The 14,691-nt window shown below is 42.2% G+C and overlaps 1 protein-coding gene across 1 annotated transcript; it reads left to right on the top strand.

Annotated features, from left to right (window-relative positions):
- The first annotated feature begins 3,014 nt into the window (after positions 1 to 3,014).
- Positions 3,015 to 14,428, top strand: LOC124881149. Its single transcript, XM_047386680.1, has 8 exons — positions 3,015 to 3,171; positions 5,505 to 5,614; positions 5,737 to 5,821; positions 5,912 to 6,107; positions 9,069 to 10,117; positions 10,200 to 10,999; positions 13,083 to 13,292; positions 13,380 to 14,428. The coding sequence occupies exons 1-8, from the start codon at positions 3,029 to 3,031 to the stop codon at positions 13,622 to 13,624; spliced, it is 2,838 nt and encodes a 945-aa protein (XP_047242636.1). The 5' UTR covers positions 3,015 to 3,028; the 3' UTR covers positions 13,625 to 14,428.
- Positions 14,429 to 14,691: the final 263 nt, after the last annotated feature.

Here is a 14,691-nt window from a genome sequence, read left to right as displayed (position 1 = left end):
TTCTCTCCTGATGTTATACTTGAATGTGCTGCTAAACTGTTCACGTTTATGACCAACTGTGTGCACTCCCACCCCCTTGTCTTGAGGCCAGGAAATGGTATCAGAACTGCTGTATTAAACTGTTTTGGGTTTTTTTTCATGATGAAGCCAAAAAAATCAAATACTATGCACCACTCTTTTTACTATAGCCAGGTGCACTAACTGAGTGAATGATGACTCACTATAGAAGTAATGATACTGCGACTTTCTGAATGCTGTGCTTTGCTTATTTCTGTGAATATCAACAGAATGTGCGATGGAAATTAAAAACACCAATCCTAATCTTTGTGTTTTATTTGCAGGTCAGCATGCTGCAGTAATGCTTGTGTAAAATTATGACTCAAAATCTATTTTTTATTTTATTGAAAAAGCATTATAAAGGCATAACTTTCCAGAGAGGGTTGGGTAGGTGTAAATTTGTTAGCGTAGGTTTGAGAATAGTGTAACATGGAAGTGAGCAATTGTCAGCTTGCATAAAATTACAATAAGATAAATTATCCCATCATCATGTCCTGCATAAAATTAACTTCTATTGATTGTATACTTAAAGATCAAAATCATTCAGTCGAAAGCACTAACTTATAAAAACTACAAAAAATTGCAGTGATTTGATTTAACTAGCTCAGCAATTTTTTTTTTTTTGTGGCACTACAGGCCTTTTATTTTTAATTTTTCAACAGTAGGTAGACAAGAAAGAGGGCAAAGAGAGGGGGAGACATTCGGCAAAGGTCGCCGGGTTCAGGACAGCTGCATCGAGGACTAAAGCCTCTGCACATGGTCGCTTGCTTAGCCCCTACACTACCAGCGCCTTGACCCTAGTTCACCATTTTAACAGCTTGTAGTGGAAGACTGTCGCAGTCAGGTTCCTCTTATGATATTGCAGTACCATTTACCCAATGGCTGGAGTTCAGAAAGTTAATGGAGAAGGTGGGAGACGTGTCAGACAATGCTCACAGAACTATTCCTGCAGTAGCTGAAACATCCTGGACAGAGGGTAGGGACATTCCTATGACCTTCTCAGATCACTTTATTATCCTCTGCAGGACACACTTTTCTGCTTTGCTGCAACTGGAGTACCATTCTGCGATTCACCCTCAGCCACAGCTCTACAGAATATTGTGAGGCTGGTAAGGGAGTACCATTTGATTCAGTTTTTTTTTTTCAAGAATTGCAGTCTCTGCTGGGTCCATTTCACAGTATCAGCATTAGTGCAGGGTTGCTAACGCTAAGGGATGTTGCTTATCTCAACCCTCCGGAAGTCAATAATCATCCCCTTTGTTTGGTCCATGTTGAGCTCAAGGCTCTTGTCTCTGCCCTCTAGCTGTTTGACTTTCTCTGTACACTGATTCATCCCTCCATGAATGATTCCCATTACTGTCTGCAAATGTATTGCTCATATTTTCCTGTACAGTTGTGTGTTAATAGGATGTACTGTAGTGGACTGAGCACACAACCTTAAGGGGACCCTTTGCTCAGTGTGATGAAGTTGGAGATTGTCCAGTGCAGACTGAATGCATTTTGTCTGTTAGGAAGTTTAGAATCCATAGACAGGTGCCAATATGCAGACTAAATATGAGGAGTTTTTCTATTAGTCTCTGTGGTGTGATGATGTAAAATGGCGAACTAAATTCAGCTAACTAGGCTTAATATGTTTACCCTAGAAATATTCACATGCTAAAAAAATCCAATGCATTGAAGTTGAAAATCATATCATGAAGCAGATAAAGGTTTTTGACTTGAAAGTGCCTTATAAGTTGTAGAAATATCCAAAATCACTAGCCTTTAATTCATTAAATTTTTCTTCCCTTACTGTTTTTGTTTTGTCTTGTTTTAGCCTGTATTTACCCGGAAGTACCCCACCAAAATACGGCTACTCTAATTCCTGGTCAGAATGGTGGAATAACGCAAGTGTTTACAAACTACGAACAGAGGTTGAAAAGGATGCATTTTATACAACACCACACTGACAAAACTCGTCTGATTTCACTACTCAGTGAAAATGTAACATTTTTGAAGTGGACCTGGTATTAAAATTTGTTAAGATGCTGAGTCTTTCAGATGTGTTGACATTGAGTAAAATTGGCCATATAAGATTTTGGGGGTTTTTTTTTGCCGCACCTACAACCCATGTTGTCTTTCTCCAATGGTTTTGATTGTTCTTAACTTCTTTATTTGGCAAGACAGATTCCATCGAGCACCGCAGATTAAAACGAACATAATTTAGCAAAAATAATTATATATTCTCTGAATGGTTAATGGATTAAAAAAAAAAAAAAAAACTAGTGTAATGTTGATAACAAAACAAAATGTTTTAAACTTTCAAAGCATAAGAGATTTGTTAGAAGTATCTAAGTATATGTATATTTCCCTGAAAGATAAAGTACATTTCACATGCTTTGATTCTTTTTAATTTCCTATTAAAAAAACATTTTTAGTTTCGATTTGTTTTAGCTTGAACCTGTGAGCTAGAATGAGCCACACTCAGAAAACCATTACACTGAAAATATTTATGCAAAACATATGTATTCTGATGCATAATGAAGCCTTAACAGTGGTTTATCGTAATTCATTTGATGGACTAGATACCAGTTGCATGGTGAAAATAATAGTCACTAAGACTTTTTTAAGTGTTACTGTTAGAGCAGTGGAGATCATAATGAATTTGGCATTTACTTTTCTAGCAGATGAGGGTAACAGAAAAGCTTTAAATAAAGCACAAAAAACACTGATTTCACTACTACACTTTAATGCGTTTGTTCAAACCCATTAAACGTTTTCAAAAATGATACGTATTTTATTCTGATCATTTTATTGTTGATTTAACTTTTTTTTTTTTTTTTTACTTGTAATCTCGTTGTTAATAGTGCTATTTTTATATTTCATGTTTTCATTTTTTATTCTATGATTATTATTATTATTATGTCCACATCTTTAAAGGGGGTGGGGTGCACCCCATTTTACCAGTAGAACCTCGAAGGATGTTGTGCACATGCGCGCTGTGCAATCTACCGGAGCGCCAGAGGTAGTGAAGGCAGTCCTAATGGCGGAGAGCGTACGGTCGCCTTTTGATTACCGGGAGCCCCCGACCCTCGACAGCGACGGGGATGGGAGCAAGCCGCCACCGCCACGGGGGTGAGTGAGTGCGGCGACAAAAACCGGCGGGTCGTCGCGAGCCGTTGTTTTCACCACACAAAACACCAGAGCCACATGCGCACGCGCTGGGAGCGTGCACGTACTTGTAGTTAACGTTAGAAGCCAGTGTTCGCGTGCATGCTTTCGGTGTTATGGTGCAGAAAATGGAGAAGGGGAAAGGGAATTTTATCTGTTTATTGGCTGCAGGCGGTGAACACTGGAGGGGCGCGTCTCCCTTTCAGACGGCTGGCTTTGCATTGAGAGAAGAACATTTTTAATTCTGATGTTTAGACCTCGGAGAGGTCCTAGCTAGCTGCTGCTAGAAGCTAACAGGCTAGCCGTGGTTTAGCATTCATGTTAGCATTATCCTCACAGGAATCAGTCGCTATTTAAACCTCTTAATCAGCTGTCTCCCACATCTGTCAGGTTTTAGGAACTCATGTTGGCCAACATGTCCTTCTGAAACTACCAACTACCTCACGACTGACGAGCATGTTTTTGCGTTGAGTAAACAAAGTTGCTGACTACCAAGAAAATCCGTCCTAAAACAGTTAACTGTCACAGGGCTCAGTGAATAAGGGACGCGTTGTTGCGCTAATGATCCTTTTGAAACGGCAAGTCGCACAGTCTGAGTGATTGAATGAAGGGGTGGGGCCACTATTGGTGCTGTGATTGGAAAAATCACGGCCATTAGCAGCAATCAGCGCGTTTACTCGCTGCATCCTGTTTGCAATATATCGATTGCCTGAATCTTCTATAACATAAGGCCAGCTTTTGATCCAGCTACCCTTAGGTTCATTTTACCTGACCAAAAGTAATAACATTTATTATTGCAATTATTAAACTAGCAGCTATTAAAGTAAATGTGATTTTTATTGGAAGTCACACGAATGTTTTATTTTATTTCAAGTAATGAGCTCAACATCCATTTATATTTATAGGCAGTAGGTTTATATAAAAATTGTTCACTAGAGTTGCACCACACATTGGATATCAATCTTTGTTGTGTGCAATATTGCAATTACAATGGACTGCTTGTATGCAATATTTGGTAGCTTATAATACCTCAGTAATGCATTTGGCCACTTGGTTGGACTTTCACTCTATGTTATGTCCACAACTAATATAGACCTGCTGCCAAAAAACTCAGGGAAAGCGGTGGAGAAATAGAGTGGTAAAAAAAAATGGTTGAATCATGATCATATCTATTATATCACGGTGTCACGATTTAGTAAAATTGTGCATCGCTAATACACAAGTCGAGCAATTTTATAAGTACATGGAAGTGCATTATAATCTTTATTTTTACATTATAAGTAAAGGGTGAAATAAAATATATATTCTGTAACAACTAGAGTTGCACCTATATCTAAACTGAGGCCTGTTGTTTTATTCAGTTTATTATCAACATATATAATCTTGAAACCCCTGAATTGTTTTTATTTATAAATACATAAATAATAAATAAGAACTTTTTTATTTTTGTCATGTCTCAGGTTGGCACTTTAAACATACAGTATTTTATAGTTTTAGGTGCTGATTCTGTTTTTTTTTTTTTTTTTTGGAAAAAGAAGTTAAAATAATGTAATATTTGACAGGGATGTCAAGATTTTAAGTCTATGTTAGGTGCTGGATTGACCATTTCTGACTTGCCTATATTTATTTAATAAAAACTGAAAATAATATGAGATATTTCATAAAAGTAAACTGATCCAAACACAGCTCCGAACCATAGTCAATTACAAAAGGTGGAATATGTGCAGAAAATAAGATACAATTAAGTACAAGATTTGTGAAACGGTTTGTTTACAGGTGCAAATAGGTTTGGGGGTTTGAATGAACGCCTGTTCACTAGCTATGCTGCTAAAACAGCAACTTTAATAGTTACGTTTATGGTTTCGCAGCCTTTTAATGGAAACTTGTAAAGCTCCAATAAATGACCCAGTGATGGAAATCAGAGGGTTTTCCCCTGACCAGCTCCGATGTCCTGTCTGTAAAGTCAAATACTGGAAAACCGAAATGTTTTATGTCCTGCTCTATAAATATCATCAAATATTTATTTCCTACTGTTTCAGTCTGTTTTTGTTACGTTTTAATTGTTGAAACAACTCGACATTTGCAATGAGTTTATAGTCTTTCATAAAAGGACCTTGAAATCAGTAAGTGGGATAAACAAAGAAGCCGACAGAAATCAATTTGGACCAGTAAACGCCTGGTTGAAACAAATTCTAGAAGAAGATCTCTGTTATTGCTTCGCTTTGCTCCTGCACACCCTAATTTGTCTTTGTATAAAGGTGACTTTACACTAAACAAAGTCTTTTCTCTTTTTACAGCCGCGTGTGTGGGAGAAAAAGGAAGGGGACACCTGTGAAGGTGTGTGATCGAGCGTATGTAACAGAAGATGAGGAGGAGGAGAGCATGTCAGAGCACAGCTACAGCCCGGGTACACACACACACACACACACAACCTGCCATCTGTTGTTACTGTCTTTATTCGTTGTGCTGTGTTCTACTTTCTGTCTTTCAAACATAGTTGCTGTAAACAAACAGTTTACTCTCTTGCAGGTGATGGGCAGTACCCAGAAGGTGCTGAAGACCGCCTCCCTCCTCCTGGCAGTCCCTACTACCTACCTGACCCCACCCAGCTCTGGTAAAGAACAACCCTGACCGCTTTTCTGTAAAGCATTTTTAGCCGGGGGAATCTGTCTCGTTGCTTAATGTACTTCGTGTGTTGTTACAGTGTTCCTGAGCTGGGAGAGGAGGGAGCAAGCGGTGTTCGAGGACCCGTTCTCTTCCACCCGCCTCCCAACTGCCGTATTAGAGAAGTCCATTGTGGGACCCAGGTGCGGTTGGTCGTCATAGCGATCCGCGACATCGCAAAAGGGGAGGAAATAACTGTGGACTACAGCCTGACGGACTGGGGGGAGAATGCATTGGTGAGCAGCTAACCTTCTAGGGGGAATTGTAAGAGTAGCAGATGGCGTTATTTTCTGTGTGAAGCGGGTTAAAAGTGCAAACTAACGATGAAAAGACGGGATGACATGGTTTTAATGAATACCGTGATAAAACGGACTGTATTACCATTATAAAAGGAAATTACCATTAAATCTGTAATTGAAACCACTCTATAAAAAAGTTATCGTTTTATTTTCATTATTATTATTGTCCATCAAACGCAGGATCTGAGACGGCAGAAAGCATTTAAAGTAAAGCGAGTATATTTCAACCAACAAAGAGCATCAAGTGTAGCATGTGGCTATACTTTATATTTTGTAACAACTTGTCAGATTTCTTGCACCGGTGTACCTGTGGTTATGGTTTAATAACAATCTGTCGAAATCATCGACAGAGCAGACGAACTGGGATACAACTTCCCCTAAGGCTTCACAAAGGGAACATTGACATCAGAATCACAGGGTTCCTACTCTTAAAAAGTTAAAGTGTATATTTCGCTTTAGATAATTGTCCAGATCTGGATAATTATGGCAAAACTAAAACTGTGTGGAAATTTATTTTTTTTGTTACATTTTCCATTGACGACAAATAAATGAGATGCTTTATCTTTAATTTGCTGCGTCTCAACCAACATTTTCCCCGTATTTTATTTCTCCTCTCGCTGAAAGCACTGTCATTGAAAAATCCAAAAAAAGACTATTTGACTTCTACTTTTGGACTAGCGGCACCTTTTAACTTCAGGTTGATCTGGTTAGAGTGAAAGCACGGGGACGAGCTCAGGTGTATCCACAAACGTAGTTTGTTGTTTAGGAGTTGCATCCACATGGGTCAGGCATTTTAGGAGACCAAAAACAATCATTTTTGAAACCGGGTCCCAGAGTAAAAACATTTAAAAACAGTTTCCTGTTTCTGTGAGTAAATGTGAAACGCATCTTTTCTGAAACAATGACGTTGTAACTCCACCTCTCTCTGTAACCTCATGCGTCTCTTTGCCACCATGTTGCTGCGTTTACCTCACCTATGTTGTCAGAACAGCCGCGGCGTTTCTGTGACAGTGTCACAGCGCCACCAATGGGCCCGGTATACTAGGACTAGGCCTAAAACAGCTGGGTTTCAGTGTTCACAGTTTGTTGTAAAGAATCAGCTTCAAATGTAGGATGGTCCAGTAATTATTTACAAATCCTTACAAGTAAAATACTTGCTAATTTATTTTAGTTCAGATAATGACAACGCAGTAAATTGTCCGTATCCCCCACTCCAAAAATCTATTTCTGCATTATTTTTGTTTTATGATTTGTGGAACTTAATTATTGAAGCAGTTTAAGGTTAATATTTTGTACTTGAATATACAGAATGTACTTAAATTGCGAAGAAAAAAAGGTAAAAATTGAATCTTGAAAAGTATGGAATTCTGACTGTGTATAAATCCTGATATTAGAAACTTGATGACAAACATCTTTGTACTAAAAAGGAATTATTCCTATTCCTTGAAACCTTCAGTAATAACATTTATGCTTCAATATGAATAACGGGAACAAACAAAAATTTACAAACAACCAAATAAAATAAAATGGAGTATAGCACCATAACAAGCTGGTGAGCAGGAGAGCAGAAGAATTTCATAGTCACAGTTTTGCTGTAGAAAAATTGGTCGTATATGTATAACTATTTCATTTAAATATAAACAGTCCACCTAAATATTCAGTACATGTTTTTGCAGTTTCATTTCATGGTATTTTGAACTTTAAATATTTTTAAAAGAATATTTTAAATAAATTGATCCTTTCTGCTTGTCCTGAATATGTAGTGTGTTCAGTCTGCAGACTTATTTGTCTCTGGCATCATTTAATAAATGACAGCTGCCAAACATGAGGTCTAGCATTGTCCTGCATTAGGAGGAACCCAGGGCCAACAGCACCAGCATATGGTCTCACAAGGGGTCTGAGGATCTCATATCGGTACCTAATGGCAGTGAGGCTACCTCTGGCGAGCTCATGGAGGGCTGTGTGGCCATTACTGACCCACTGCCAAACCGGTCATGCTGAAGGATGTTGCAGGCAGCAGATCGCTCTCCACGGTGTCTCCAGACTCTGTCACGTCTGTCACATGTGCTCAGTGTGAACCTGCTTTCATCAGTGAAGAGCACAGGGCGCCAGTGGCGAATTTGCCAATCCTGGTGTTCTCTGGCAAATGCCAAGTGTCCTGCACGGTGTTGGGCTGTGAGCACAACCCCCATTTGTGGACGTCGGGCCCTCATACCATCTTCATGGAGTCAGTTTCTAACCGTTAGTGCAGACACATGCACATTTGTGGCCTGCTGGAGGTCATTTTGCAGAGCTCTGGCAGTGCTCCTCCTGTTCCTCCTTGTACAAAGGCGGAGGTAGTGGTCCTGCTGCTGGGTTGTTGCCCTCCTACGTCCTCCTCCACGTCTCCTGGTGTACTGGCCTGTCTCCTGGTAGCACCTCCAGGCTCTGGACGCTACGCTGACAGACACAGCAAACCTTCTTGCCACAGCTCGCATTGATGTGCCATCCTGGATGAGCTGCACTACCTGAGCCACTTGTGTGGGTTGTAGAGTCCGTCTCATGCTACCACGAGTGTTAAAGCACCACCAACATTCAAAAGTGACCAAAACATCAGCCAGAAAGCATCGGTACTGAGAAGTGGTCTGTGGTCCCCACCTGTAGAACCACTCCTTTATTGAGTGAGTCTTGATAATCGCCAAAGATTTCCCCCCGTTGTCTATTTACACAACATCATGTTAAACTGATTGTCATTCAGTGTTGCTTCCTAAGTGGACAGTTTGATTTCACAGAAGTTTGATTTACTTGGAGTTATATTGTGATGTTTAAGTGTTAACTTTATTTTGTTCAGCAGTGTAGTTCAGTCATGCTTGTAGGATAGTTATAAGTTGACACCGGTTCTTTGTTTTCTGTAACCAGGAGGAAGACGCTGGTCCTCACCCGCTGTCCCTCTCTGTATCTGATTACCTCACCCCCTCCTGGTCACTGTCACCCTCGTCCTCCCCACTCACCCACTCTGAGCCCAGCGACTCTGATCGTGAGGAAGACGAAGAGGAAGAGGATGACGATGACGACGACGATGATGATGAAGAGGAAGAAATCGAGGAGATACGGGGCCGAATGCTTCGGCGCCGCAAGAAGCGCAAGCTGCCCGCACCCATTAATTCCAAGAAGAAGAGTGCGCCCACCTCCTCCAGGGGACCTGGGCGCCCCTGCTCCTCCTTCACCCGCCCGGGGCCCATCACTCCCCCAGCTCGGCCGCAGGCGCCCATCAGCACCCTGGCGCCCCCAACAACTAACATAAACAATAACATCAACATAAACATCGGCAGCTCCAGCGGTGCCGCAGTGAGTCGGCGGCAGCAATGTCCATACTGCGGCCGCCACTACCGCTCCCTGGCGCGCCACCTGGAGAAGTACCATGCCAACCAGCCGGAGGTCAGAACTGCTATGGAGCTGGCACATCTTCACACACACAGCTCCTCGAACGGCAACACCCCACACCCCTCCTCATCCTCCACCACCTCTGCTCCTCCCAGCCATTCCTTTGCTGTCCCGCAGTCCTCTGCCTCCAACCCAGCTCCGTCCTCCCTCTTCTCCAGGGAGAGGGAATCGCCTGCTACACGCTCGAGCACGGGCAGTGTCTCTTTCTCCCTCTCGCTTTCACCAACTTCATCAGCGCGGCCCACAGCTGCAAAGAAGGGGCCCAACGTACCTCTTCCAGCTGCAAAACTCTCCTCAACGCCACTGGTTTCTCGGGTTAAAAGTCCATCTCCACCTCCGACCTCTGCTCCAAAAAGAGGGCGGAAGATGAAGAAGGAAAAGAACGAGGAGCAGCAGAAGGTGGAGAGGAATCAGGAGGAGCTGCTGCCACCTCCCACTCCAGAGCCGGATATTGATCCAGATGAAGATCTGGAGCTGAGTGGAGGGGAGGAGGATGCACCAGAGAAGAATGGAGAAGTTGTAAGGTGTGGTTGGATTTTTTTCTGTGGTTGGAAACATTTATTTATTGTGTTTTAAAGTTTTTATTCTCTATCTTTTTATCTCCAGCAAACACAGACAGCCTATGTCTCCCCTGCTCTCCTCCCTGTCGTGTTTAATCATCTACCTTCGTCGCCAGCAGCACTCCTCTTTCCTCTCTCTGACTCGATCTCCTCACTCTGCTGAGGCCTGGCGCCTGCTCTGTCACTCCAGCCTCTCCCTTCTCATCCTCTACAATCGACACCGGGAATGTGAGGTGGCTAAGCTCACTATTCAGGACTACCGCAACCGGATCACGCCGCCGTCCACCTCGAGCACCAGCGCCCCCTCTGGCATGGAGTCTTTCCTGTCCCCCTTTGAGCGCCAGGTCCTGTGTCACCTCCCACGGGCGGGGGTCTTGGGCAAGCGAGGCCGTGTCCAGCCTCTCATTCTCCCGCCTCACTGTGAGTCCTGCCTGGACCTGCTCCTCCGTACCAGCCCCAACGTAGGCGTGGACCCTGAGAGCCCCTACATCTTTTCCCGGCCCTACCACTCGCCTGCCACCCCCCTCCGCGGCACGGACCTGCTAAGGAACCTGGCCCGGGCCAGCGGGGCCAAAAACGCTGGAGCCCTGACAGCGACTCGAGTGCGGCGGCAGGTGGCCATCCTCACACAGCTGCTACTGTTGGAGGAGGGAGAGGGTCAGGGAGCAGCCATCAAACGGCTGGAGGACTTCCTGGAGCGGGAGTACCACGTGACGCAGAACTGCTGCTCTATCATACGAGATCCAGCGTTGATGGGTCGAGTTGGACGCGTTGTTCTGTATGGAGAGAGGGAGGGCGTGCTTTTCAGGGGGATGAGCCTGCAGGACATTTGCCTTGAGTTAGACGGTAAGAAAATGCATCAACAGTTTTCCTGTTTATATCACATCAGTTTCTGCCTACTTTTTTCCAGCCCGACCCTGTTTATATTGTCTTTTTTTTTTTTTTTTAAACTAAAAACATTTCCATTCAGTTAGGTAACTTCACATGATTCAATAGACAAAAGTGTTAACATCATAGTCAGAAACATTTTTTGTTTCAGTAAAGAGGGATAAATAAGTTCTGTATAGAGTGACGTGTGTACTTCTATTTTACTGAATTAAGTAAATATTAGGGATTTTACATGGTCTGGGGAAAAATCTCCCTGTTTTCAGCCATTCTTACAAAAGTATTCACACCCCTTGACCTTTTTCTCATTTTGTCACATTGCAACTACAAACATTTGACTTACTACTTTATTTGGGTTTTCTGTAACAAACACAAAGTATTGCAAAGTTGTGAAGCGTAAGGGCAGGGATATGTAGATTTTAGCATTTATGTGCAGCTGTTCCAGCTGTTCTGTGAAGTCCCCCGATGGTTGTAAAGAGCCTGAACATTAGAAAACAAACGGCATCAAGACTAAAGAACACAGCAGATGGGTCAGAGATGAAGTTGTGGAGAAGTTTAAAGCAGGCTTAGGGTAGCAAGGAAAGCTCCAGATAATCAGATAAGCCATCAATGATAACAGGCGCGAAGAAGGTCCTCGTTGAAAAAAACTATCGGAAGCCATCCTGTTCGGATTTTGTCACAAGCAATGTATGACGGTGTTTCTCAACCCTGGTCCTCATGGTCCACTGTCCTGCATGTTTTAGGTGTTTCCTTGCTGCTGAACATCAAACTTGGAGAAATGGATTATTAACAAGCTGCTGCACCACTTAATGACATACTGAGGAGAAAAGGGCAATCATTTTAATCAGCAGAGACATATGTAAAACATGCACGACAGTGGGCCCTGCAGAACGGGGTAGAGAACAATCGATGTTCACCCTGAACACATCAGTCTCCACAGTGGTGGCAGCATCATGCTTGGGCGATGCTTGTTTCTAGCAGGAACATGGAAGCTGTTGAGTGTTGATGGAAGGATGCACGGAGCTAAATATAGGACAATCCTGGATGAAAACCTGTTGGACCAAGGGTGTTGAACTCCTGTTCACTGAGGCTGGTGTCCTGCAACGTTTAGATATGCATCTGCTTCAGCAAACCCGAAGCAAATATTAGGTCATTAACAGGGCTTGGTAGAACCTGACTTCATCCTGAGGAGGAAATTCAGACATTTGGTTCAAGTACGTTTCATCGGGGAAGCGTCAGACAGTTCCAGGAAACTGGCCCCTGTGGCCGTAAAAGCCCTTAGACTGGGGCCAAGCTCCACCTTCCAGTACGCCAGCACAACAATGGATGGTAGTCTTAGAATGGTCCAGTTAAGATGTTGACCCAAATCCAATTGAGAATCTGTGACGAGACTTGAAATCAAACCAAAAAAAGCATTTGTCCTTTTCCTTCCACTGCTCTGCGTTGATGTATCACATGAAATCCCAATGAAATACACTGAAGTTGTTCACTGTGTGAACATTTACCTTCTTTGCTCCCAGAGAGTTTTTATGCTCTTAGTGGCACTAGCAGAGCAGGTAATTGTACAAAACATAAATAGATGATGGAAGAAAGCTGCCTTTGTGCTTGAAGTTTACTCAGCCTTCTGAATTGTTTTCCAGAAGGCAACAGTTCAACAGCTTTGGTTTTTTTTATTTTTTTATACAGGAGAACGTGTTTAAATATTGCTTAATTCACCTTTAAGTTCTCCATGGCTTCACTGTTTTTAGCTTAGGATTTATTTATTTTTTGTTTGAAGGTTTCATAGGATCCAAATTCATGCATCTGAGGTTGTAATGCATTTGTTATATAAATGTGTCAAAGTTACTGAACAACAGGCAATTGTGCATTCACATATTTACTTCTTCTTTAGCTGCTGTGTTTGGTAATTTCATAAGGAATGCAGCAATAGATTCATGCATGCGATAAGTCATTTGATACAGACTTAAGTTATTTAACATAAACTTTATGAGTTGATAATGCATGCTGCTGCAGCAGAGTCACGTTCATCTCTATCTTTAAATAGTGATGTCTGGCAACTCGGGAGATTCGTTTTCTGAAGATTCGGAGGCAGATGAAGAAAAGGAAGACATCAAGGAGAAGACGGAGGTGATGGTAAAGAAGAAAGGACCGGGCCGACCACCAAGGAAGAAACCTACACCTGTTCCTCCACCCACTGTTAATCCCCCACCTCTAGCTAACGCCCAAAAAAGGAGACCTGCTCCAGTTAAATCAGGTAATCAGGTTTGTTGATGGCAACACGTAAACTGAGAGGTTTATATATGTGTACCTACAAATCTCCCTTGTTTACACCTTTCCGCAGGAAAGCGCGGCGTGCTGAAACGACCCTGGTCTGAGGCGGAGCGCGTAGCTGTAGAGACGCACCTCAAGAAGAACCTCTTGGAACTGCGAGTCCCTGCAAAGGCAGACTGTGAGCGCTGCCTGGAACTCTGCCCCCTGCTGGTGAGCAACCAGCGAGACTGGAGAGCCATCAAGTTTTATGTGCACAACCGGATCCAGCTGCTGAAGAAGCAGGGGAGGAGAGAAAGTGCTGCAGCGGTTAGCTAGAGCCCAAGCGAGCTGTGAAGGAATGCAGATACCATAATGTATAAACCACCAGCAGTCAGGATGAAGTGTGGCTCAAGCTGAGAGGAGCAGCACCTGAAGTTTAGGGGGTTTCCAGGTCTCATCATGCTGGTTATAAGGGAGTAGTGTAATAAAAGTGATTAAGCTATGAGGACAGAGTGGATGAAGATAACATTTTCTCTTTTGCTCTCTGTTTTAGAAGCGTTTGGACAAAATGAGGTTGGGCAGTGAATGTCTTTTATTTTCTATGTCCTGTTTACTTTCTGCTGGTAAAATAAAGTAGAGAACATATGGGAGAGAGTGAATAACAAGCAACAAGTCTGCTAAGTTGACACACAGAGCAGACAGCATTCCCCAATTGCTTTGCTCTCACTGAACACTGTTGACCAAACAATGTGTAAAGCTTTGGGAGAACAAACATGACTACACGGACTCATATGAACCTGTACAGTATGTAAGTTGATGCTCACGTGTGCTCCAACAGATGTGTACATTTGAAAAAAAGTATTCTTCAGTGTCCCAGACCATGATGCACCTGTTTTTAAGTGTTTCTTGCATACCTCCATACCATCATCATAGATTAGTATGTGTCAAGGCACGTCTACTTGAATTCACTGAGTATAATTTTTAAGAAAAATTATGTATTTCGGAAACAACGTATGAAATCCACACTGTAAATAGTTCATAATCTATAAAAGTATGAAGTTGTGATAGCAAAGTTGGCAGTGTCTTTTTGTGTATATAAACTGTAAATATTGTCTGTACTTATTAAAGTGTATGACATTTTGTTGTGTTTTCCTAAACTGGATTGTAAAGTGAATTTTACATTGTGAAAGCAGCAAAACAACATAGAAATGACAAACAAGCTTGGTATGTTTTCTTTATTTTTTTATTTATTAAAAAGTAAGAATTGTTCAGCAGTATGGAAAATATTTGAGTTTCAAGAGTTTATGCCTTATTTAGGTGCATGAAAATGAATCAGAATATCATCAGCAAAGTAGTTTATCTCAGAAATCTATTCCAAAAAGGGGTAGGTTCATCACCGATTC

Source organism: Girardinichthys multiradiatus, chromosome 14 (assembly GCF_021462225.1).
Source record: "Girardinichthys multiradiatus isolate DD_20200921_A chromosome 14, DD_fGirMul_XY1, whole genome shotgun sequence".
NCBI lineage: Eukaryota > Metazoa > Chordata > Actinopteri > Cyprinodontiformes > Goodeidae > Girardinichthys > Girardinichthys multiradiatus.
The sequence above is the reverse complement of the archived record's forward strand: the minus strand, read 5'-3'. Positions and strand labels throughout refer to the sequence as shown.

What these genes read in the sequence shown, in the direction of transcription:
- LOC124881149 (XM_047386680.1), top strand. Translation starts at nt 3,029, where the DNA reads ATGCGCGCTGTGCAATCTACCGGAGCGCCAGAGGTAGTGAAGGCAGTC. An exon ending in CCTGACCCCACCCAGCTCTG is followed by an intron (nt 5,822 to 5,911) that starts GTAAAGAACAAC and finishes GTGTTGTTACAG; the next exon opens with TGTTCCTGAGCTGGGAGAGG. An exon ending in AAGAATGGAGAAGTTGTAAG is followed by an intron (nt 10,118 to 10,199) that starts GTGTGGTTGGAT and finishes TTTTATCTCCAG; the next exon opens with CAAACACAGACAGCCTATGT.